Genomic DNA, 27503 nt, shown 5'->3' with positions numbered 1-27503 from the left:
GGCCGAAAAGATAATAAAGAAATTACATGAGGACAATGGGCATATCGGTAGCAGAAAAGTTTGGCTCGTTTTTAGGGAAAATTACATAAGCCGACAGGATTACCGCATTGCAAAGGAAATTACCCAGAAGTGCGATGTATGTCAAAAATATAAGAGTCGGAATTTCAAAAACGAAAATGTTGCCAAAAATATTGAAGCCCGAAACAAACTAGACATTGTAGCAATAGATATGTTAAGCGATCTAATTATGACCACTAAAAGGAACAAACATATTCTGGTAATGGTGGATGTGTTTTCAAAATACGTAAAATTATATAGTTGCCGCACCACAAAGGGGGAAGAAATATTAAGAAAAATCGACAATTTTATAGCCATAGTAGGAACACCAAAAAAAATTCTACTGGACAATGCAACGTATTTCCGAAATGATCGTTTCAAGGGACAACTTCGAGAAAGAGGAATAGAGACAAATTTTGTCAGCATCAGGCATCCACAGAGTAATCCTTCGGAACGATTCATACAGGAAGTGACGAAATTTCTTCGCATTGCAACAGATGGTCAACATCGCCACTGGGACAGGAAAATGGCGGAAATAGAAAGGTATCTAAATACAATTCCGAGCACAGTAACAAAAGAGACCCCAGAATACATCATGAAGGGTGTACTGCCGATAAGGCCATGGGAAGACCAAGAGCCAAAAGAATATCAACAGGTGATTGAAACCGTACAGAGAAGATTACGGCGAAGCAACGAAAAATATATCCAAAGACAGGAACAAAATAGAAAAAGAAGACCAGTGACTTTCCAAAAGGGTGAAAAAGTACTCGTGAGGGCATTACGAGTATCAAATCTTCCTGGGGGCATTTGCGCAAAGTTGATGCCTGTTTTCGAAGGCCCGTATATCGTGAATAATGAAAATGGGATAAATAGTTATGAGTTGAGGCACAGGAACTCGGAAAAGATCCGAGGAATTTATAATATTCACGATGTATACAAATATCACGAATAAAAGACAGAATTACATGAAGTAGATAGTAAGTTAGGATATAAGACGTAGATTAAAGTAAGGAAATATACAGGGAGTTGGTTTTGCCTCGAGAAAATTTATTTAAAAATGCAGATAAATTTTATCGAATACAAGGCGGGGATTTGTTATATTTCTATTTGATATGAAAATTAAAATTTGATAATTATAGACAAAATTCAATTTAATATAAAATATTTTCAATTTTCTCAACCACGGGCATATAAATTTAGAACAACCTGTATACAACAAATTGTTATATTTAATTTTAAGAAGTGATTAAATAAGACTCAAGTGAAATCGATAATAGGTAATTATGTTTGTTCGCGGAAGGATCGATCATTAGCCGATGCTAAATAAGACTAAGTGGAAATAGAGAATAGGTCATTAAAATTTGTATATAGTAGAAAGTAATTTTAGAATGGGAATTAACTATTTTCTTTGAAATCCATTAAGCATATTTAGAAAGTTTAAAAATTGGTTTTGAGGAATACTGCGAATGAGAGTTGGTGGTGGAATTTTGATTTGTGAATCTGGAAGGGATATTTAGAAAGTAGGGGAATGAATGACAAATAGAGAGCAGAATGTTTTGAGCTGTCGAGAAGTGAAGTCGAGTAGTAGACGGTAGTGTACGGAGAGTGAGAAAGCCAGGTGTAGTTCCGTGAGTGTGGAGTATCTATCGTAGAACGAGAGGTAGGCCAGGTTGAGAGTAAAAGAACCTCCTTGAGCCAAGAGTTCCCGGTAGCTGATTGCAGTTTTGAAAAAGGTAGAACACAGCATCACGACAGAAGCAGGAAACGAGAGCTATACGAGCTAGTTTCAGAGGAGAACATTACTGGAAGCCAGGACGAGGTTTTGATTGCAGCCAAGGATAGCAGGAAACGGGTCTTGTGTGAAGACAGTCTCAGTGCACCAGAAAAAGGTCAGTCTCATTTGTTTGGACATGAATGTATGGGTTTTTCGTAGTAAATACCACATTTAAAATTGAAGAAACATAATCAATAATATCAGAAAAGCTTCATCAAACTTAAATAGAATTGTTGCTAATAAATCATAATAGTTAAATGTTAATAAAAACTTTCAATTGGAAATCAAAAGGAAATAAGATTCCCATGTGTAAATGTTATGTTTAAGAATAATAAGATATAGCAAATATTAAGCAGTGATTGCCATTTAAATAAAATAAACAATATTTTGATTACAATTGTAACCCATATGTGTTATTATTTTACTCTTTTCTTTCCTATCCCGATTAGGAACCATTAAGAAATATTTAGAAGCCACGTATGTAAGTAATTAATTTTATAAAAAGCCCTGAGATTGAAAACATATTGATATGTGATCTGGTAAATTAATTAGATTATTATTAATGCATTGATTAAATTAAATGACATATAAAAATATTATCTCATATCAATAATCAAGATCACAACAATACATACATATCCACAAACATTTTTCCCCTTTTTAAATAAAAATTGAGTTCTAATTCTGAGCTCGGTAACTTTTGAACGGTATAACCGATTTTCAAAATTAAACATGCGTTGGAAAGGTAATGATCTGTGCTATCAGAAGCCGCAAAGGTCGAAGTTAAGTTTTTGAAATTTTTGGGAGTTTTGGGGACGAGAACGAAAAACAGACCCTAAATGGGAAGGGCCGTAAAATCCACAGCCTTGGACCAAAATGGAGAAGTAATATATGGATGGACGAGTCTTTTCCTAAACTTTAAGATGGGATTTGGCCCAATTTTCAATTCAGTCAGGTTTAGAAAATCGAAAATTTCGTGTATATATAGTGTCGCATGTAGGGGTGTTGTGCGCAACTGGCGAGAACTACTGTTCTCTGGTAATTTTCAAAATTAGATATGCGTTGGCAAGGTAATGATCAGTACTATCAGAAGCCGCAAAGGTCGAACTTATATTTTTGAAATTTTCGGTAGTTTTAAGAACGAGAAAGAATAACAGACCCTAAATAGGAATAGACGTAAAATCCACACCCTATGACCAAAATGAAATGTTCACATATGGATGGGCGAGTCTTTTCCTAAGCTTTAATTTTTTAATTCAGTCAGATTTAGAAAATCGAAAATTTCGTGTATATATAGTGTCGCATGTAGAGGGGTTGTGCGCCACTAGCGAGGATTGCCGTTTTCTGGGGTCGCCTTGGTCGCATTCTCTCCCAAATGATCTAGTACTTACGACACCAGTGATAAGACAATCCGAGTTCATATACCAGCCATCCTAATAATTATGTAATTATGGCCGGCAAATGAACTCGGATTGCCCAATCAAACTTAGCATTGAACCACTACAAGTACATAAACCATGATTGATTAATAACATTGATTTTTTCGATATAAACTAAGTTTCGATAACCAATAAATCGAAAACTTTTAATTTTATCAAAAAAATATAAAAAATGTTTTGCTTAGAATTAATGTTTTTACCAACATTTGCGGTCAAAATATAATAAAAAATTTCCACCCTCGAGATGGGGTGGCAACCACCCCATGGTAAAAGCGTCTTTCGGCATCATATAGATTTTGATCCTTGGACTATCCACTACTTATTGTCAAATTTTCAAGCAAATCGATCCATTCTGTAAAAATTGCGAAGTGAAAAGTTTCAGTTCCTGGACTAGTTATACTTTTGGAGCTTTATAACTTCTGAACGGCTGAACTGATGTTGATCACTAAACATCAGTTTAAAACGTATTGACAAGTAGTATCTGATGCATCTAAGATCAAGTATGATACCTGAACGTATTACAGGAATTATTGAGCTTGAAAAACGGTTTTTCCCATAAGAAATAGATTTGATCATACTTATGAAGCCTATAACTAAAAAATTATAATTTTCCCAGATATGAGATATACACCGTTAGACGCGTCCTGAGTCCTCCTACAAACGCTCAGTTATTGGCGCAATTCGTAGGTTGAAATTGAAAATTTTCAAATTTTAGTTTTTCAGCTTTTCGGCTATGGTGAGCAGTGTGTATGTTTCAGGTTGATAGCTTAAGCACCATTTGAAAGCTTAACTCAATCCTATTGATTTGGTGTATTTGCGGTTTTCATGTCTCTCCTTAAACCTAAGATATATACGCCCAAAAAATATGCTATTTTGTATCTACCTAGTCCTCTAGCTGGCTTACGGGTAGTCAGAAGTCAAAAATTAGACCGGTTCTAAATCGGCCCACACACCCTCTTGAAACACAGAAAATAAATTCAGATCGGTTAACTTTTCCACACACATACATACATACCTATATGTACATACATACAAACATTTTCCCTTTTTTAAATAAAAATTGAGTAATATTTCTGAGCTCGATAACTTTTGAATGGTATAACCGATTTTCAAAATTAAACATGCGTTGGAAAGGTAATGATCTGTGCTATCAGAAGCCGCAAAGGTCGGGCTTAAGTTTTTGAATTTTTTGGGAGTTTTGGGGACGAGAACGAAAAACAGACTCTAAATGGGAAGGGCCATAAAATCCACACCCTTGGACCAAAATGGAGATGTAACATATGGATGGACGAGTCTTTTCCTATACTTTAAGATGGGATTTGGCACAATTTTCAATTCAGTCAGGTTTAGAGAATCGAAAATTTTGTGTATATATAGTGTCGCTTGTAGGGGTGTTGTGCGCCACTGGTGAGAACTGCCGTTCTCTGTGGATAGAGTTAAAATAACAAGGTATGAAATGTTGTTGTTTTTTGGTTTTATATGACTGCGTAGGAAATGTAAACAGATCTGATTCCGGGATTTACATAAAAATATTCGTTACCTTCCAATTTGCAACTGCCCCCTTTCGTTGTTTAGCTCTCGTCTTACTTTTTGATTTAATGACCATAACACCCCTGAGCTCAGTGCTGGGGTCGTCACCTCCTCCTAAGGAAATGCTGTATTCTTGCAAATAATGATGAGCGTCTGATTGAGGAATAGCTCTTTCCAATGCAATCACTATCTTGGCCCACTGAAATGATAATAATAAAATTGTAATCCTTATTTGTTACAAAAAAGATGAGTACAGTATGCGGCAAAATAAACACAGTACTGAAATGAATATTGAAATGTTGATGATTACTTTATAATATTTAGTATACATGATATAGTCTTGCAAACATTATTCACGACGACGTTCTCGATAAAACAGATGTTAAAGATGCCCTCTGGCACGAAGAAAATATTTAATTATTCTAGTCCGTAATTCCGGAATGTCAGACGGTGGATAGGTCTGACTCCTTCAGAATTCCCCATATGTACGCATCAGGTGGCGTTAGTTCTGGTGAGTGGCGATCTCCCAAAATGATCGCTCAATATTCAAAGAGACTCCCTGGCCCTGTGACAGATTGCCGTGTCCTGCTGAAACCATTGTTGATTTGAATCTTGGACCGTTTTCGCGGAATTTTCCGTATGACCGAAAATAGTACTTAACGATAATTTTTTTTCTGCAAAACTGGGAACCATCCTGAAGCACCTAACATTAACACGACATTCACATACTCAGTGGCGTAGCTGAAGATTGAGGGGCCCTCCCGCGACAATTTTTGTGGGCCCCATTATTTTAAACATAACGGCAACTAATAACAGTATAATAAAATATCTATGTGTAAATGACAATTTTTCAATTCTTTAGTAAGTTTTCATCAGTTAATGTTAATAGATTTTTTGGGAATAGACATGAAAACCTGTTGTATAAATTGTACATGTCTCTTAATCCGACAAACCGATTAGTAAGTTGTTGCAATATCATAATATATCTAAATTTTCATTTAAAATATTAACTTCAAAACTGTTTTTTCTAAATGTTATTTTTTCGTCGCAGCTGAGTTCATCGTAAAAATTTTTATACGTTTTATCCGTTTATTTTTAAATTCCGGTATAATACCCCACTATTCTGCTATTCGTGCTGCTTCTGCTAAAGTTTCGGAAAACGAATTTCCCATTTCTCAAAGATTATCACGAGTTTTTTCAAAAAGTTGAAGGGCGACCGTTAACTCTGCCTTTTCAGATTGCAAAAATTTTGATGTTAGAGTAATAAAGTTGTTCAGTATTTTAGATTGAATAGTACCTAATGTTGACGGCAAATTAAAAATGATTCATATGCTCTAATAATTATGTATTATTATTAGACTATTATGTAAAGATTTTATTATTTGTCGGAAAGGTCGACGCAAAGCCATAACAGCATCATGTCTGGATGACCACCGGGCTTCACATAACCTTTTAAGTGTTGGCAAACGCGATGAATCCAAAGTCGTAATAATACATAGTAAATCCCATATTTTGATACTTGCACTTTGCACTAAAAAAATTATATAATCTCTTAATTATATCGCCAAAAGACCAACTCCAGTGCCGGTTTAACACAGTCTGCCGCCCGGTGCTGATACGGATGCCGCGCCCAAGCTCAAAAATATTTCTTAACTTTATGTCAATTCAACAAAACTTATTTTGAATTCAAATTTATTAGAATAAGGAAAACAATTACAACTTTTTTTGTCTCAAGCTTAAATGAATACTAACAAAATACAAGAAAAAATTAAGGGCGAACTTCAAAAAGTAAAATAAAAAAAAGTACCTACAATAACATTCAAATAGGTAACATGAGGTAGGTAACCAAATACCTTTACTATTGGAAAGCTTGTTTTTTGGTTTTACTGAAGTGAATTTTTGATGATATCATTTATATTTAATTCATTTAACAGGTCCTCGTTAATGGATAAAACTGCTACGGAGTTCAAATTTTCTTGGGAAATTGCATTTCTTAAGTAGGTCTTTACCCTTTTTAGTGTCGAAAGAGAGCGTTCGCCATTCTCCACTTGCATTTGCGACTATTATGGAGAAAAAAATACGCAGGCAAATATTAACGTTTGGAAATGAAGATATTTATTTATTTTCGTATAAATCGTGTACCAATTCTAAAGGAGTGTCTATTTTTAATTGGGGAAGGGATGTTAATAAATGCTTTAAATGAACACATTCTTGGGGAAAATATTCGTCCAAATGATCCTTGTATTTTTGCTGTAATTAGGCTGCCGATCTGAAAATATTTTTATCTTCCGTAGTTTTTAGTTTAAACAAAAATTCAAAATGCTCTTGAACAAGATTTATAACTATCAGATCGGCGAATAATCTCCGACTTAAGATTGTCTATTATAAAAACATAACATTGTGTTCGCATTTTTTCTTTTTCGCTTAAACTTGCCTCCGAATTCTTTTCTCCTAATTGCATTTTTTTTGACAATCCTCTTCTCAGCATAATTTTATTCCCTGTTAAGGAAACGAAAGATATTAAAAGTAGGATAAGAGGTGAATATCTGTGGATATCTATCGACTTATTAATTGGAAGGAATTATTGGAGTTTTAAGCTGTTCAGCCGATGACTGTAGTAGTATAGGATCCGATATAAGGTCGATTTGCGCCGATCTGTTTAATGGATAAAAATTATTGGATATGTAATTTGGTATGTTAACAATTATTACAAAAAAACAAGGGTTGTCCGATCTAATCTGGTTCTAACTAAAATTAATTAATGATTAAAAAATAATATATTTTTTAAAAATTTAAAGAAAAAATTCGACCCGGGCAGATATTATTTAAGATTTATTGGATCTTTCTAAAAACAAAAAAGGTCTTTTGTGATATTTCTCTAAAGTTGATCGTTTTCGAGTTATAAACAATTTAAAACTGAAAAAAAAAAACGAAAGATGACAATTTTCAAGCCTCAAAACACAAGTAAAAAATATCATTTTTGTAATCATCAAGTATATAAATTCAAGTTCAAACCTTTTTCTATCAGGTCTTGATAAGAATTTTAGCCATGTTTTATTCCAAAACATATTTTTTTAATTGTTAATGAGGAAGGTTTCTTATGGGGAGACGGACATTAATAACTAAAAAACAATGTTTCATAATGAAATAAGTCCAAAAGACTCATCAGTAACTAATAGAATAAGGTTTGAACTTAAATTTGGGTACGTATAATATCTGCCCGGGTCGAATTTTTTTTAATTTATAAAAAAATGTCATTTTTTAATTATTAATTAATTATAGTTAGAACAAGATTAGATCGGGAAACCCTTATTTTTTGTAATTGTTAACATGCTAAATTACATAACCAATAATTTTTATCCATTAAACAGATCGGTGCAAATCGACCTTATATCGTAACTTGGACTATAAGTGCCATATTTCTTGGAAATAATTATATTGGTATAAAAAATGTTATACCAAATTTTGATTCTTCTTGTTGTATTACGGTTCAGAAATTAAAAAAAAAAACATTAGTAATAATTTTTTTCTGAACGAACTGCCCTATATAAAATCAAATTTTGACATTTGAAAACCGCTTCGCGCGTACCGCCCCGGAATCTTCAACCGCCCGGTGCTACAGCCCCGAAAAGACCCCTGGTTAAACCGGCGCTGCCAACTCCTATACACCAACAACGGCCTCATTCAACACTAGGTTCAGATTATGGGATGCACAATGAACATAGGAAGCTGTGTTTTCAATGTCAGTTATGCGCCTTTGTACGCCTGAACATGCACCACTCATAACGCTTGCCCCGTCATACCCCCTTCTTCTGCAATTGTGTACGGAAAGTTGCTTTGATTGTATAAATTTTAAAATTTCATTTACAAGACCTTCTGCACTTTGGTCTAATATGCGAATAAATCCCAAAAACTTCTGCTTTGGAAGGTATAGCTATTTGTATAACAAGGGAGGAAAGTGCTACTTTTCCTCCCGAGAATGAAGTTTACTGCCCGACGCGTAGCGGAGGGCAGTAATCATTCAAGGGAGGAAAAGGCACTTTACTCCCATGTTATACATATGGTTTTTCCACCTTCCTCAAATAACAAGTCATTTTTTCATTTTTACTTAATTTATTTATGTAACTAACCAACAAAATTTATTAGAACTAAAACTAACAAAAACGTACAATATAACTGTCAACTGTCAAATATAAGCCAAATTAATAATGTAAACATTGTTAAATCAAAATAACAATTTACTGTTTTTTACCATTCTGCAAAATACAGAGTGTTTTATAAATAAACGTTAAAATGTATAGAAACTTACGTAATAGAAAATAGATATTGTACAAGGCGTCAATAAGTTACATTTCATGAATGAAATACCATGACGTCACTTTTACTTTTCCTCCCTAGGGAGGAAAAATATTTTCCTCCCTTGGGAGGAAAAGTACAACTTTGCTCCCTACAATCAGGTCCGGAAAAGTATACTTTCGGTAGAGGTAGGTGGAAAAATTATTTTCATCGCAAGTTATTTTTACATACCGGAAATAGCTATTTGTATAACAAGGGAGGAAAGTGCTACTTTTCCTCCCGAGAATGAAGTTTACTGCCCGACGCGTAGCGGAGGGTAGTAATCATTCAAGGGAGGAAAAGGCACTTTACTCCCATGTTATACATATGATTTTTCCACCTTCCTCAAATCAATAACAAGTCATTTCTCATTTTTACTTAATTTATTTATGTAACTAACCAACAAAATTTATTAAAACTAAAACTAACAAGTAGGTATGTATAATATAACTGTCAACTGTCAAATATAAGTCAAATTATTAATGTAAACATTGTTAAATCAAAATAACAATTTACTGTTTTTTACCATTCTGCAAAATACGGTGTTTTATAAATAAACGTTAAAATGTATAGATACTTACGTAATAGAAAATAGATATTATAAGTACAGGGCGTCAATAAGTTATATTTCATGAATGAAATACCATGACGTCACTTTTACTTTTCCTCCCTAGGGAGGAAAAGTACAACTTTGCTCCCTACAATCAGGTCCGGAAAAGTATACTTTCGGTAGAGGTAGGTGGAAAATATTATTTTTACATACCGAAAAATATACTAAGCTGACTGTGCTTTGAAATATCTTGAGTGGTATCAAAAATTATTGAATAAAAACAACTTTTTTTAATTAAATTAATCAATTTATTTTCAGTTTCTTGAGACAACAAATTTATAACTTCGTTTTGTATTTGGGGGCTCAAGTAATTTGTTTTTATCGATTAATTTAGCTAAAACAAAATCATATTTAGCTAGTAGAAGAACCACCGACAAAAAATTACCTTTTTGGAATTCACTTTCATCTAAACTATCAACATGTACACGAAACGCTAAATTGCAGTGGCGGCTCGTGATTTTTACAATAGGGGAGGCTATACCTAACTGTAAAATATCTAGACAAATTTACACTAGCAAAATGCAAAAAAATGCGCCAAAAAATGTAATTTAAGGCCCCATCTTTTGACCATTTTTTATTTACATTTCATAATATCATCCTAATTCATAATTTCATGATATCATCATTTTAAAAATAGTTAGTCTAATAGTAAAAGTTTAATACCAAAGTTTGTGTCGTTTATTTGTTAACAATTCCATCTATTTGTAAATAGATACCTATGCATATCAAAATAAATACAGATTTGAAGTTTTGCAGTCCATACATAATGAAGCTTCAAATTTTTTAAGATACTCAACTGATTTTTTTTAATTCTAAACGAGGCCTACTGCGAATTCAAAAACACGATAAATTACCGATATTTTGCTTTGAGTTAGAGATATCGGAAAAAGTTATTTGAGCAAGTTGTTCCAAATATTATTATAAACCCACATACCAAATTTCATAACAAAATTCGCACTTTTAGATTTTTCATTATTTTTAGTCAGGACCCTAAAATTCGTTGTCCCGAGACGCACCCAACCACCCAACGGAGCTGAGAAGCTACACTGCCTCCCTTGGTATATCTCCGGGCAGCGTGTGATGGCGCCGTAGATGCCACTGTTAGGAGACCGGGTCTCCTTAAACGCCTGCTGCGCTGCACGGAGCATTAGCAACGGAGAAAGCTGGGCTTCTCGGCTCCGTTCGTGCATCTCGGGATAACCCAGGGTCCTGCCTACAATAATATGTAATAAAACTGAGACTGAGACGCGATCATGCGTTCTAATGCTAATGCTCCGTACGTATGGATAATTAGTGATAATATGGAATTTACACGTTGTATAATAGCGAGAGTAATTGTTGTTTTCGCGATTCATGATAAACAGAACAGTATAGAGTGTGTAAAAAATTTATGGGGAGGCTGAGCCTCCCTTGCCTCCTCTGACGAGCCGCCACTGCTAAATTGCACCCGGAAAGAGTAAGAGTTACGTCAATTACCCGTTTAATTACTCCCTTCCAAATTCCCTATTTTGATGCTTATTAGAAAAATATGTTTTGGTCCCCAATTTAAAGAAAGTAAGTATTAAGCTTGAAGGCCTTGCGGGCCCTGCGGGCCTGTCAGCTACGCCACTGACATACTACGTTATAACGATGTTCTGAAACGGTTCAGTACGTTTCGGCACATGACACATACAAATTTGAGGTAAATACAATTTTTCAGTACTGTTTATTTGGCCGCATACTATACTTAAGATTTTTACTGGCTATAAAAAGTGTATAACTACTCTGCTTACAAATAAATGCTCATTACTATGAAATGAGAACTGCATTATTGAACAAGGAAAAATGGATTTTCCAAAATGCTTTTGGAAGCAGGACCCCCGTAAGGGCTGCTGGCGCCTGTGTGCAAAAAAGAATCTTGGCGCCCCTTAAGGCATCTCTGTGTGCCTGTGTGCAGAATTAAAAATCACATCTTTTTTAGGAACAAATAACGGAAATATTGCCTAATGTCTACATATATACAGGGTGTTTGTAAACAAGTATGACAAACTTTAAGGGGTAATTCTACATGAAAAAATAATGACAGTTTGCTTTATAAACTTCTGTCTGCAAATGCTTCCTTTCCGAGATACGGGATGTTGAAATTTTTATTACAAACTGACGATTTATTTATTGCTCTAACACCGGTTGATGAAATTTGAAAACCTAAATGAAATTTGGTGGATTTTAAGAGGTTACATTATTACGTATGTTTACATACAATTAAGAATTTTATATTCACCAATGGCGTGCATACGGGTAATGGTCTGAAATGTTTTAAAGAAAAAAATAGTACGCCACGGAGATATTTCAAATTAAAATTTTTTTTTGAATTCCTCGTTCAATTTGTGACAAAAATCTATGTTCCCTTTTTTCCTACAACACTCCGTTTTCATGCAAAAAAACAAAACATCTCACGAAAACGTAAGTTTTCATATGAATGTATATTTTTCTAGAAATTTATTTCGAATACTTCGAAACTTATTTCAAAGGACAGCGCACACATCTGATGGAAAATATAATGTCACTCAAATGAAATAAAATTCACATGAATAGATGCGTCCTGAAATTTCAATAATTTGATACCATTGCGCCAAGTCTATTTTGATTAACGTAAAGAGCGTAAATTGATAAAAATAAATCTAAAATCAAATACGAATATACGTGTATCAAAGAGAGAAAAAAGATCTTTCTCGAGGGATTATTATTGATAATAAAGTACGTATAATTTGGTTGGTTGTACCGCCTCTAATCGGTTTAAGCTAGTGGTGAATAGACTGATTTCAATAGCCGCTAGACTAATATTATTTATGAATGCCAGTTTTATGGACTTCAAAAAGCGATTTTGATAAACTTTAATTACATTTAACGCCCTAATTAAGCAAAAATTCAGAGTTGGCGCAATGGTATCAAATTATTGAAATTTCAGGACGCATCTAGTACCCGTATGCGCGCCAATGGTGAATATAATATTCTTAATTGTATGTCAAAAAATGCGCAATATCTACCTCTTAAAACCAACTAAATTTCATTTACATATCTCGACCGGTTTTAGAGCAATAAATAAATCACTAGTTTGTAATAACAATTTCAACACCCCGTATCTCGAAAAGGAAGCATTTGCTGACATACGTTTATAAAGCAAACTGTCATTAATTTTTTATGTAGAATTACCCCTTAAAGTTTGTCATACTTATTTACAAACACTCTGTATATGTACTACTTTCTACTTATACTTTATTTATACCATCAAAAGTTTTTTGCTAATATTGCTAACCCAGACAATTTTCTTGAAGTATTATAGATCTTAAATAATTTTTAATGACTTTTAACTTTGAAAAAGATCGCTCGCCAGAAGCTACAGATACAGGCAATGTTAAAAGAATTCTTAGTGAAATGCTTACGTTTAAAAGGGTGGAGATTAAATTGTTTTCAAATATAGAGGGCATATCAAAAAGGCAGGTCACCAATTAAATCACAATTTATTGAAAATGGACATGTGGCATCCTTATGGTAGGAACATCTTTTTAAAAAAATAACTGAAATTTGTGCACTCCATAAATATTTTATGGGGTTTTGTTTCTTTAAACTCCCCCAAATATTTGTGTACGTTCCAATTAAATTATTATTGTGGTATCTACCATTAGTCAAACACATTGTTTTTACGACTTTTTGCCTCTTAGTACTTTTTCGATGAGCCAGTTTTTATCGAGATATTTTGACATTTCTAAAATCCAGAATACATAAGTTTAAGAACATATTATTTTCATAATATTATTACCAGGTCTCTATATTTATGTTTGAACAGGAAAAAATCAAGAAATTACCGCCTAACTTCTGACATGTTTTCGCAAATAGGAATCGGCAGTAACTGGATGATATACTAATAAAATTTCGTGTGAATTTATACCTATTTAATTTCTTAACTTTTATTTTAAAATTAATTTTTTTTTTTTTTTCAATTTTTGACCCTGGGTTTTTGCGCCCCTAAAGGATGGCGCCCGTGTGCATTGCACACTTTGCACATATGGTAGCGGTGGCCCTGTTTGGAAGTGATAAAAAATGATAAATTTGTAGTTTGGAAATAAATGACGGAAATGAGTAAAATATTATTAATGGGGGTTTTTAGGCTCACTGAACACGAACATCTGGTGCCCAGGATACGCACTTCTGGAGTTTTATGCAAATTCGATATAAAATCAGTGCAAACTAGTTACTCGGGGGGTTTCTGAACTCACTTACACTTTGGACAATGCATTTTCCGTGTTCTATAATGCAATTTTCATTTCGTCATCACTTTAAAATAGGAAATGGTCACATGCTCGAATATATGAATTTTACGGAAATAAAAGGCATATCGAGCACTGAATTGATCAAATCTTGCCCAAATATACTTTCGCTCCTAGAGCATCATCATAGGCGTTTCGTCAAATTAGGAAGGTATCCTTGAACATATAAGATATAACATATAACACGAACTGAACAAAGGACAAACATATTAAAACTAAATGCCGGTACTACGTTAGGTACATATCGAAGATGGAGTACCTACAATGAGGTATTGAGATTGTATCTCCTCATGGATATGTACCTAACGTAGTACGTTAGATAAACTCAAGTACTTAAGATAAACCCAAATTACATAAAACACATAAATAATAACATATGCATTAAGTTCCATCAATTTTCCTAACTAGCGTGTTTATTGGGTTGATTTGTCTGTTTGTGGTTTAAGTTTCATGTCAGTTAATATATTTTTATGTTTCAACAAATTTTTTCTTTAATTTTGGACCTTGTTAAGGGGAATTTCCTCTTTTTGCATCCCCATAGATCCGTCACTGCGTAGTACCGACATTTAATTTTAATCTGTTTGTCTTTTCTCCAGTGTGTGTTATATGTTATAATATGTTAATTTCTGCCATTAATTAATTTAAACAAAATTTTTTATAACATTCAAGGATACCTTCCTGATTTGACGAACCGTCCCTGAAGATGCTCTAGGAGCGAAAATATACTTGGACAAGATGTAATAAATTCGTGCTCGATATCTGCATTTCATTTCCGTAAAAATCATCACTTTCAGAATACAAAAAATCAGTATGGCCGTTACCTGTTTGACCCACTCTTTTTCACTTTGCTCGATAACGTGTGCATACGTGTTCCCCATCATAGCTATCAACATGTTTAGTAATAAAATTGGAACAAAAACCATAAAAAGGGCGAAAACTGTTTTTGCGACGGCAGGATGTGTCGTTGAACCCAATTCTTGGTACTAAAAAAGCAAACAAATAACCTTATTATTAAATTTAATTGGTAGATATTAATGTTTCTTGGAAGGTATTTTGCGTCACGTCAGTAATAAATAACAATAGGATTGAATTCAAATTGATTAATTATAATTTTATTAACTTTGAAGTGTATTGTTTATCTGAATTTTATTACCTATTATATTAGTTTTTAAGAGATGAATTTTCAAAAAATTTTCTAAAATATAAAATTTAGAAATACTTTAATATAGCGTTTAATAATGCCTTTTAAATTTTTTGAAAAAATGTTGATGGATAGGAATGTTCTCGTGAAAAACGAAAAAAAAAAATTTAAAAATTCGTTTTTATTTCCAATGTTTATTTTTTCGAAAAAATGGGTATGTTGCCGACAGGCAACATTGCGTATGAAAAGACAGAAATGACCGTAAGTATTTGTTCAATGTGGAAGTTATAAAAACAATTATTAGATATTAATTCTTATTCAGATAGAGTGCTACGCTACACTTTCTGCAGATCAAACCCACAGATGTAGCGGGGGTTGATTTTTTATAACAAAGGGACTTTCCACTTCGATATATTTTTTCCATTCTATCAAAGCGTTTTACTAGACCCACAGGATATTTTCCCGCGAAAGTAGAGAGCATAGTGACGTACACCAGTTGTCGGACGCACCCAAGTTTAGAAACCTCTATATTTACGATACGTCCCCATCCCGAAAATTTTTCAAGTTTTTACGCAAAATACCTTCTGTTTGTACATTGATAAACATAATTACATCATAATTTCCTAACGTAATCTGAAACAGTGCCATCCAGGTAGTTGGATAGCTATAATACAACGTAGAATTTACTCCAGGAAATCCTTTGTACAAAAAGAAAAAAGACTGGGAAAATCCAAAAAGAACTATTGTATAAATTATTCCAAAAGTTAACATGTCACCAGTTATCATACTATATATCATGGTCACGAAAGGTCCAGTTAAGCGTACAGCCCTAAAAAAGTTGAATTAAATTATAATTTCAAACTTAAGGTCGGTACACATATGTGAGCCGAACTGTTCGCGAACTGCTCGCGTAAAGTTCATTAAAAATATTTTACAGCGAACTCATCACGATCCATGGAAAACGACGAACCAACTACGTCACGAACCAACTTGTGCAAAGTTTACGTAAATTATTCATTTAATTTGTAATTTGGGTATTAATTACATTGTGTTTCTCGCGTTTCGTATCTCTTAGAAATTCAAACAATCTTGATGCGCCGACCCAAACAGACAATATCGTTGCGAACGCCGCGCCATCCAAATTGTACTGCAAATATCCTTTGTGTTCGACACAAAAATCGACAGGCCGTGGTTCGTGAGATGCGACGAACGAACAGATTGCAAACGGTTCGCGAACAATTCGGCTCGCATATGTATATTGACCTTTAGAATATTAGGGGAACAAGGGGCTTGTTGTAACAGGGGTAAGTAGTAACACCGCTTTTTCATAGGTTATTTGACCGTTGTTAACTAATTAAGCTGGCTCAATCTTATTCTCTTATCGCCCTGCAAATGACACCGTCTAGCCAGTCATCCTCCCATAGTTACAAATAGTAGTTTTGTGCACGAGCTTCAATTGTATGAGTTAATATAAAATTTGACACTCATAAAATTTTGGTTATCGCTATTATTTTAAATGGAAATGAAACTTTTGGTGTTCATTTCTTTTCTAAATTTAGTTATTCTTTGATGTTGCTTAACAATTTTACGATTAGGAAGATATTTTTACAGTTATTTTAATAAATATACAAAATTGTGCTACGGGGTATGTTTTAACAAAACGTTGGGGCTTGTTGTAACATGTTGTAATATGGCTTCGTATATTCTGAAGTGAGCTGAAATATATTTTGGATTAATTCCCATGAAGATGCGAAAACTGTCTTACCAATGTGCCGTGAAACTCAGTGCTAAGCAACTTCTTTCTTATTGGTATCAAAATTATAGAGTTGGTCCAGATTGGGTTCAAAATGTTATGCGTAGAAATTTACATTTATATTTAAGAACACCGGAAGCCACGCTATTAAGTCGAGCAACATCTTTGAAAAGGAGCAACGTTCTTATTTTCTTCGAAATATACCAAAAAATTCAAATTATCGTACTGTTACAACCTGCCTCAATAGATGTTACAACTAGCCCCAAGCGTGGGGTAAGTTGTAACAATGCACTTTTTTTCGTAAAATGCTAGTTTATTAAAAAATACCAGTCTTTTTAACTTTTTTTCAGTTCAATTTGATTCAGAAAGAGTTAAACTAGCATTGAGTGTTTAATTAGTGATAATTGGGAAAATAGCTGTCAAGATATATTTGATTTTATGAAAATTGTTACAACTAGCCCCCTCCTCCCCTACTTATTCTTACCCCGCAAAGAACATCAACAGAAACCAGGAACCAGGTACTGCAAATAGTAAAATAGCTTCTTCTGTATTTCTGTTTTGTGAAAGTCGACATGGAATGCAGCATAGTATAAGGAGATTCGATATTAAAAATATGGTTTTTGGTGGAGAGTTTGACTAAAAATAAATATTTTTATTAGTTAAAACGTGTTAGTTTTATAGCCTCACGATATTCGATAAAAACATCGATATTGTATTGATATCGTATTGAAAATCAATACGATACCGATACAATACATACCTTAGCAATATTAATGTCGGTACGATACTCACTATCTGAAATCAATACAATACTCTTGTATTGTCGATACGCCTGCTTCGATATTATTGAGAGTATCGTCAATATCGATATCGGGAAAAAAATAAAACGCCACGTGAGTGGCATAAGGCCTATTATACAGTTAAAATATTATAAGAGTTATAAGACGCACAAACGCGCATGCTCTCCATTAGTGCGAAAGAAAAGGATGATGAACCCAATAAGTCAATTAATTTCGATATTTTATTTTTAAAATCATCAGATAATATCTGCGATAGTTTTTTGAAAAGTTTTTGAAATGTAAATTGAAAACTACTTGCAATTTCCAAGACCTAGACCAGACACAAATATTGTATTATGGTGGAAATCATAGTAATGTTTTCCCCGTTTTATCTCGGTTAGCTAGGGATATTTTGTGTGTGCAAGTGACGTCCGTACCAGTCGAGCGGCTTTTTTTCAGATGCAGATGCAGCCCTGGTACTAACGAATAAAAGATGCTATATAAAAGATAAAAATACCAAAGACCTCATTTGTGTAAACAAATGGATGAAGAGCTCTTTAAAGGATAATATTTTTTGTGAGGTTACAATGTAATTTATCCTATTTCTTGTATATTTTTTTGTAGAGATTTTTTTAATGAAAATAGTGAGAACTGAATAAAGAATTGTATTTATTAATTTAATCCTGTTTATGCTGATATTTTGTCGTGTACTGTATCGATATCGTATCGAAATCAATATCAATACGATATTTTTTTAAGAAAGTATTGCCGATATCGATATACAATACGATACTTCATTGGCATAAGAAATACAATACTCAATACTTAAAAGGTATCGATATTGTATCGTATCGTGAAGCTATAGTTACATAGTTTCAGGGAGTTGGCTGTATACCATATAGTTAAAAAACTTTAACATCGAAGTAAAAACTTCCGTAGTAATTGGTATAAGGCGGGTTGACACGATCCAAGTGTATTTGGTCCAAGTCTACTTGGACGCTGCGGGCGCCTACTTGGAAGCTACTTTGATCGTGTAAATTACTTGGACGTCAAATCAAATAACCATTGCAAAGTGTATTCAAGTGGTTGCTGACTGTGCTGATATGTTAATACATGACCTTGAAATCCAGAAAAAAGAAATAAAAAACAAAAAAATTTGGAAATCAAAAATGAATAACCATTTTCAATTTACATTTACTCTGTGTGGAGTATGAAGGGAACCAGTCTCGTTGGAACTTTACCGCGCTGAGCAGATGGGACGTGAATTGTAAATTGTAGAATTCCCTCATCTTCCTTAGTCTCAGCATCCGTATGGCTTGCAAATTGTAGAAGCCTCGGAGGTGTAACCAGAGAAGGTTCCCATTGTTTTCATTCTGGTGGGATATGCTATATGCCATTAGAGTGAAAACTTAGTCTTTTAAAAAAATTTGGATTCGTAATTGGATACGTGAGGCGCTTGGAGCTTCGTCTAATTTTTCAAGTGAAGTAGTAAATGAAGATTAAGATACATTTAAAAACCATTTAAGAATAACTACCGAACAATTTGAACAACTATTGCAAATGGACAATCCAAAAATTTAAAAAGTTGATACAAATATGAGAGAAAATTTTTTTGTATGAACATGTGCATAAATCATTAAATTATCGTGTAGTGTATCTTATGTAATGTAACGTCAAGTAACGGATAGTTGTACATAGATACATAACAATACCCAAAGTATAAATATCGATTCCCCGTTGTTAGAAATGCTCCTTACTTTTGGTGTACAGAGTAAAAGAAGTCTGAATCAGTAAACTATTTTATATAACTAAATAACCAGATGTCCGCAATACCGAACCAAACAACCATTGGCATTTCGGTGTCTGTGAAGAGATGAAAAATGAAAAAAAAAGCCTGCCAAAAGTTATGGGTTTACCGTTTCTTTTTGATATTGCACTATTTTTGATTTATTACTATACTACAACTGTATGTAATAAAAAGAGAAATTTGTTTGCTTTGAGAGGATTACTCTACCTTTTAAGTACCAAAAATAACGAGTATAAAGTACCGGTTATTGATATAGAAATAATAGCCTAATAAAATAAAAAAAAGTCAAAATGTAAATTCGTACAGATTAAAACAAATTTTATATCAAATTTTAGGTGGGTACAAAAGATATTTTCAAGAAAGTATCCAAATCATACAAGGGGATCATTGTTTAAATAATTAAAAAGAGGTCATTTTTGCAAAAAATATACTTTTTTAACTGCTGAGGTAATTTACTTATTAATGAAGGTCTATGAGATTTTTTTCTGCAAAGTTGAAGGGTAAATCTTTCACATAAGACTTACTAAATTAAATTCGACCCCCTATTTATTTAAATAATTGTATATAAAACTTTAAAAACAAATTTGCAAAAAACTATTTTTAGCGTTTTAAATAAGCACTATAAAATATCTTATTTTACGGTATAAGTTGCGCTATGTTACCAGTATTAATTAAAAATAAATTGGTAGAAAAATATTTAATATTTTTTGAGATATTGAATTTGTTTATTAAATGTTACTATATTTTCAATTGCAAAAACGTGGTTGTTGCCAAAGAAATATTCACCTGCTTAAGATCCCATTATTTTTATTTTTATGTATATTTTCGATAAACGTATTGATAAATTCAAATTTCAATTAAACTGCCCCCTAAAATGGCATTTGAAAACTATTCAAAGTTTATAATTTGTTTTTTTAATAACGTCGCGGGGATTGAGTATTTTGAAAAGCCGTTTGGATAATTGGGTTCCTGAGAATTTTTTACTATTTAACAAAATTTTTTGTCGTTTTTTCTTCTTCTTTTTTTTCTTGGAGTTATATTACTACGGGCCCTTTTAATGTAAAATTTTATTAAGAATGTCGAATCTCTGAGTTGTAGATTCTAGACCTAAAAATATTAAGATTTAACTAAAATCTCTTCAATAAAATGTGGCTACTTACTGAGTTACAGGGTGTTTTATTTAAAAATTTAAAAATTATTTTTACCAACTACTTTAAAACTATTTGACGTATCCTTATCATACTTGGCAGAAAGTGTGGCTATTATACACCCTACTAAATTGTGATTAATAAACGTTTCTAGCTAGTGCCAGAGGCGTACGACAGGGGATAGTGAATTATTGACCCTTCCCAAATTCTACGCCACTGAGTGAATTACTATTTTAGCGTAATTTTTCGATTCTCCGATACTTTGTATGTAAATAGCTTTACTGGTATCGATAAAGTCATCAGTTTGAGAGATATTGGAAGTTTAAAATGAATGAATGAATGAATCAAAATAACTATGCTGTTTTATTTTTAACGTCCAATATCTCGAAAACTAATGACCTAATCGTTACCAGTAAAGAGTATATTATTTACATAGAAAGTATTAGAGAATCGAAAAATTTTGCTAAAATGGTAATCCCCTCAGTGGCGTAGAATTTGGGAAGGGTCAATCATTAACTATTCCCTATCGTACGTATCTGGCAGTAGCTAGAAACTTTTATTTATCACAATTTAGTAGACTGTATAGTACCCACACTTTCTGCCAAGTATGATAAGGATACGTCAAATAGTTTGAAAGTACTTGGTAAAAATAATTGTTAAATTTTTAAATAAAACACCCTGTAACTCAGTAAGTAGCCACATTTTGTTTAAGTGATTTTAGACCAATCTTAATATTTCTAGGTCTAGAATCTAAAACTTAGAGATTCGACATTTTTAATGAAACAACCCTAAAAGGGCGCGTAGTAATATAACTCCAAGAAAAAAAAAAGAAGAGGAAAAAAGAAGAAAAAATTTTGATAATTATTGAAAAATTCCCAGCAATCGAGTTATCGAAACGGCATGTCAAAATATTTATGCCTTGCGACGTTATTAAAAAAACAAATTATAAACAAATTTGAATAATTTTCAAATGCCATTTTAGGGGGAAGTTTAATTAAAATTTGAATTTATCAATACATTTATAGAAAATATACATAAAAATAAAAGTAATAAGATTTAGTACGGGTGAATATTTCTTTGGCAACAACCGCGTTTTTGCATTTGAAAATAGAGTAACATTTAATAAACAAATTCAATATCTCAAAAAATATTAAATACTTTTCGACAAATTTTTTTTTATTTAATACTGATAACATAGAGCAAATTTTCTTGTAAAATAATATATTTTATAGTGCTTATAGAAAACGCTAAAAATAATTTTTTGCAAATTTGGTTTTAAAGTTTTATGTATAATTATTTAAATAAATAGGGGGTCAAATTTAATTTAGTAAATCTTGTGTGAAAGATTTACCCTTCAGCTTTGTAGAAAACAATCCTATAGACCTTCATTAGTAACTGAATAACCTCAGCAGTTAAAAAAGTAATTTTTTTGCAAAAATGACCCCTTTTTAATTATTTAAATAATGATCCCCTTATATGATTTGGATACTTTCTTGAAAATATCTTTTGTACCCACCTAAACTTTGATATAAAATTTGTTTCAACCTGTACGAATTTACATTTTGATTTACATGTAGTGTAATTTTACTTTACTAGACTATAATCAAAATATGTAAAAATAAGTAATATTTTTGTTAACAGAAAAATGATAAAATGGAAAATGAAAAATGATACCATATACCACAATCTGAATCTATTGAGATGTTACTTTAGAAGATACCATTAAAAAGATTATCCTCGGGCCAAAAAAAAAATAACAATAAAGGTTGCGTTTACGAACCTTTGCCATAAATGGGATTTAACACACTGATAATATGAATAAATATTATTACACATAATTACTTAGCAGATTAAAGAATCTTTTTCTGATCTTCATTACAGCATATAAAAATCGATCTGCGATATCAAACCACGCTATATTGGGCATATAAATGTTGTCTTCAGTTGACGCATTTGTTCTGTTGTAGTTAAGGCTTTTATTTTTTCGACTGTTGATACGTAGTTCTCATGGCATTAATTTTTTTAATACGTCGTTTTCTGTGAAACCAGGAATATTCATGTGCATTTTTATTCCTTTTAGGGCCGCACTTCTAGCATCCTTATTTTTATATTAATTTATTTTTATATTCCATAATGCTTCCTCAGCTTCTTACAGCTCCATAAATCTAACGCTCTCCCTTTCAGACCATTTTCTATTTGTACTTATATCCCGTTTTATATTTTTCGACTGCCACGCCATTGTAATTTTACACTTTGACACTACTTGGAAGAAAGTTGGACACCGTCCTAGTCAACTTGAATAGAACCTGTTGATAGAAATGAACTTGGACGAGTAGGTGACACGATAAAAGTAGCTTCCAAGTGTTGAGCGCGCAGCCTCCAAATAGACTTCGATGGACTTGGATGAAGTACACTTGGAACGTGTCAACCCGCTCACTCGATCGAAGTAGCTTCCAAGTGTTGCGCGCGCAGCGTCCAAGTAGACTTGGACTAAGTACACTTGGATCGTGTCAACCCGCCTTAAGTAATTTAATTAAAAATTCAAAATCCAAAAACGAACATTTTCGAACTTATCAGTAGTTTATCTTCAGTGAACTTTGTGATACTTGCTTAATAGCCGTAGAACCAAACAGTAGTTGGATTTAAATTCTTGTTTTATATTAAAAAGCATAAAATTAGCCAACTATAAGCCGATGGATGTAGATAGCTTTTCGGGAACGCAAGATCCCTACTTGAAATAGCAGATTACATGTATGTTGGACCGGTGAAGCTAACCAACTGATTGATCATGTAAACAACTGAATACTTGATTAATGGGTACAGAAAATAAGTATATTGTGGACAGAAAAATGTAAGTCTTGTATATAAGGTTAATTCTTACTTGTTGTCTTAGAAAAGTCCAAAGACCTTGGTTTCTGATTTCGTCCCCTTGTTGAAATATGACATAACTTAAAACACCTAGTATTGTTCCTACTTCTGCAACGTATCTAAAACAGTCTATAATAAGACCGTATAAGTAGTACAGTGTCATGTAGGTAGGGTAGGGTGGGGTAGTTTGCGGAGAATCCACAATTTTGAATGAGGGGCAGTTTGATACACTGTACCAATCTGCCCCTGTCTATATATTTCAACCAATCTGCCCCAACCGACCCTGGTGTCTAAAAAATTAAGTTCTTAGTTTAAAATGCATTCTATACTTGTGCTTAAACAAGTAATTGGACTTCGTAAGTCCTGGGTTTTCACCCAAAGTAATCGAAAGTAGAACTGGAAATCGATATTTGAACTCTTCGTATAACTTTTGCGTCGATTGATATACGATATTACTAATTTTATGTCATTGTTACTAAACTCTGGGTGATCATTGTTTAAACAGAAATGACTTCAAAACCGGAACTAAAAATTCAAACTCAACTTTTCAATACGCTTCGATTGATGTGTTATATGTATTTAGCACTTCTGGTTAGAACTTTTTAACCGGAAATGATATAAAAACCAAAATTTTACATTTATTCTCATCTTGCTAAGGCACGTCGAATGATATATCGCTTATACTATTTCGGTGACTTTAAAACAGTACTTACGGTTGCAACTCTAAAACCGGAAGCCCGATGTCAAATTTCTCATCTTTAATACCATCCTTGGGTTATAAACTTTCATTCAACACCTCATCTGTCATTCTATCTGTATTAATAACGGAGGAGTTCTATTCGCGGACGGACAGACAGACGGACAGACAGTCATGAAACCGGAAGTATATATTTGTTCTCGTCTTGCGAAGGCGCGTCGAATAATATATCACTTGTACTATTCCGGTGACTTTAAAACAGTACTTCTGGTAACATTTCATAAACCGGAACTCCTAGGTCAAATTTCTCACCTTTAGTACCATCTTTGGATTACAAACTTTCATTCGACACCTCATTTGTCATTCTACCTGGTATAGTGATGGAGGAGTTATATTCGCGGTCGGACGGACAGACAGCTTAGGTCAAGTTTCTTAACTTCAGTACCATCCTTGGATTATAAGCTTTCATTTGACACCTCATTTGTCATTCTACCTGGTATAATGATGGAGAAGTTATATTCGCGGTCGGACGGACAGACGGACAGACAGCCTAGGCCAAATTTCTCACCTTTAGTACCATCACTGGATTATAAGCTTTCATTTGACACCTCATTTGTCATTCTAACTAGTATAATAACGGAGAAGTTGTGTTTATGACAGACAGACGAACGGACGGATAGACGGACGTGAATAATTCAAAGTTTTCACATTTTTTCAAGATTGGGTGAAAACAATATGGCATTTAACCTATGTCTTAGATTATTACATTAAATCACGAATAACAACACTCTTTGTTTTGTGGACTATATTAGAATATACATGATGAAATGTTAAAAAATTTACTTTTGACGCCTAAAATTTTAAGTTGACCACAAAATTTTTAAATGCACTCCTATTCTCCGTGTGCAAGTACTTGGAGGGGATACGAGAAACGATCGTGCTCAAATAGCGGAGAAATCTTGCAACATTCTTAAATAATTCATTTGTCAAATTGACGTACATTTCATATCTACTGTCAATGAAGAAGAAAAATTATATGTTGCTGTACAATATTGATATGATATGCAATTATTATATAAAAGTAAATTTAATTAATTGTATTTTGCTTGTAGTAGTGCATTTTAATAATTAATTTTATTCCCTACATACAATTGTTTACCTTTTAATAACATAACCTTAATATTACTTTTTCTTCTTATAATTTTTTGAGCTATGGCCTTGACAATTTTGTCCAGTAACCAGGACCAATATGATTGGCCAATATAATTAAAAGTGCGAAAATTGTTGCCGAGCTATGAAACCAGGTGTCGCTTTTTCGAACTTGCACGCTCCCATACACGAGTTATGATGGCCCATACCATAACTGAAATACCGGAAATATTGAGTTATATTAAGACGGTAAATTCGAATTGTTCCATGGTGCCCCACGTACCAATGTACCCCATCCTACCCTACCTATTCTTATAATAATATATTAGATGAATACCTATATACCTACATGATACCTATATACCTACAAATTGACAAAATGTTATAGTATCAGAAATTATGCATAATAAATACCATTAAAAGATAGTAAAATAGTGACATCTGTATTTTGATGTCTTTTCATTATTAGGATAAAAATACAACCTTTTAACCCAAAACACAGTGGCGGATCCAGGGGAGGGCGATGGGGGCGATCGGCCCCCTCTCAAACCAAGTTGTATATAAAGATTATAAAAACATTCATTTATTCATTTATTTTTCATAGAAATTTAGCCAATCGGCCCCACCTCTTGACGTAGCTGGATGCTGCTGGATCCGCCACTGCCAAAACATTTAGACATTGTGTGCGTTTGTCAAAAAACAAAATAACTAAAATAAAGATGTTTCGGGTTACCGATTTATTATACCAACCACTTTTTGCATGTGAATCAGACTCAGGAAAGCAAGTAATTAAAGAAAAACATATTATGCAGATACATGTAACAGGACTATTATATTATTATTAAAAATACACAAATACATGTTGTAGTGTTTGAGAAATATACCTATTAGCAGCATAATACATAAATAATATATTTTTGAAAATCAAGATAATAAAATGGTCCCAAAAACTAAACAACTATATATATATATATATATATATATATATATATATATATATATATAAATAAGCAAAATCATTGGCTAATACTCGTAAATATATATATATATATATATATATATATATATATATATATATATATATATATATATATATATATATATATATATATATATATATATATATATATATATAGTGGTTTGAAGTTTCAGCAATTCGGTCATGTGAAATAAAAGTCTATTTGTTATTTCTCAATATTTCGTCACACTTTTGTGACTTCTTCAGGAGAAAACTGTAAATTTATTAAGATTAGAAATTAACAAAAGCTAAATATTTAATTACTTACAACTATAAGAGTATTAATTTAGATTTTTTTAACATATCGTAAGGGACATTGACTTAATTTTGATTTTGACATTTATTATTTCGGAGTTATGGTAACTGCAATAAATTTTATATTCATAGAATATTGTCTGATATTTAAAATTCTTTTTTTTTTTTTTTTATTTTATTTTAATAATAAATAGGTCAAAGTAAACCAAAGAAAATATTAACGGAATTTTAAGATGGAAAGGTATGATTAATAGTAGAACAATTTTAGAAAGAGACTAGAGTATATTAAATTGATCTATAAAATGTAAGTGATGGTACATAGTGAGTTAGTATAAGGCTGATATTTTTCGAAATTAAATAAAAATTAAGATGGATTAATTATTAGGTGAATAATTGAGTAATTTGTTTGAATTTTTACACTTTTTGAAAATATTTTAAAGGTTATTTATTATTTAGAATGTTACAGTAGATATTACTCAAATGGTTAGTATCAGTCTTATAATTAATAGATTCTGGAGTTTTGATAATATGTACCATCTCAAGGAAGAGTCGTTTTTTATAATTGTCAACTTGTTCCAAGATTTTTACATTGTTAAAGTCAAATTTATGTCCTGTCTTTAAATGGTGTTCTACCAAGGCACAACAGTTTTTTCTGATATTACAGTCACTTTTATGTTGAGTGACACGTTGCTTAAGCCACTGTTTACTTTGACCTATATAACAACCTTGACATTCAAAACAACCTTGTTCTCGAAAACTAAAGCTAATACTCCAAAGGGATTAATGAGCAACATAATTTACAAAATAAATTGCATTGAATGCCAAGGTTGTTATAT

The 27503-nt window shown here is 32.6% G+C and overlaps 1 protein-coding gene across 1 annotated transcript in view; it reads right to left on the bottom strand.

The window, feature by feature from the left end:
* Window positions 1–27503, bottom strand: part of LOC126881294 (uncharacterized) — a 155084-nt gene that overhangs the window by 45730 nt on the left and 81851 nt on the right. Inside the window, exons 10-14 of the mRNA XM_050645489.1 lie at window positions 23562–23667; window positions 17431–17582; window positions 15806–16022; window positions 14874–15035; window positions 4811–4999 (exon numbers count right to left, since the gene is read on the bottom strand). Of these exons, the coding sequence (XP_050501446.1) occupies window positions 4811–4999; window positions 14874–15035; window positions 15806–16022; window positions 17431–17582; window positions 23562–23667 (826 nt within the window). The remainder of the gene's footprint in view (window positions 1–4810; window positions 5000–14873; window positions 15036–15805; window positions 16023–17430; window positions 17583–23561; window positions 23668–27503) is intronic.

This window comes from Diabrotica virgifera, chromosome 3 (genome assembly GCF_917563875.1).
Source record: "Diabrotica virgifera virgifera chromosome 3, PGI_DIABVI_V3a".
NCBI classification, from domain to species: Eukaryota; Metazoa; Arthropoda; class Insecta; order Coleoptera; family Chrysomelidae; genus Diabrotica; species Diabrotica virgifera.
This window is presented reverse-complemented; position numbering and strand designations above follow the sequence as displayed.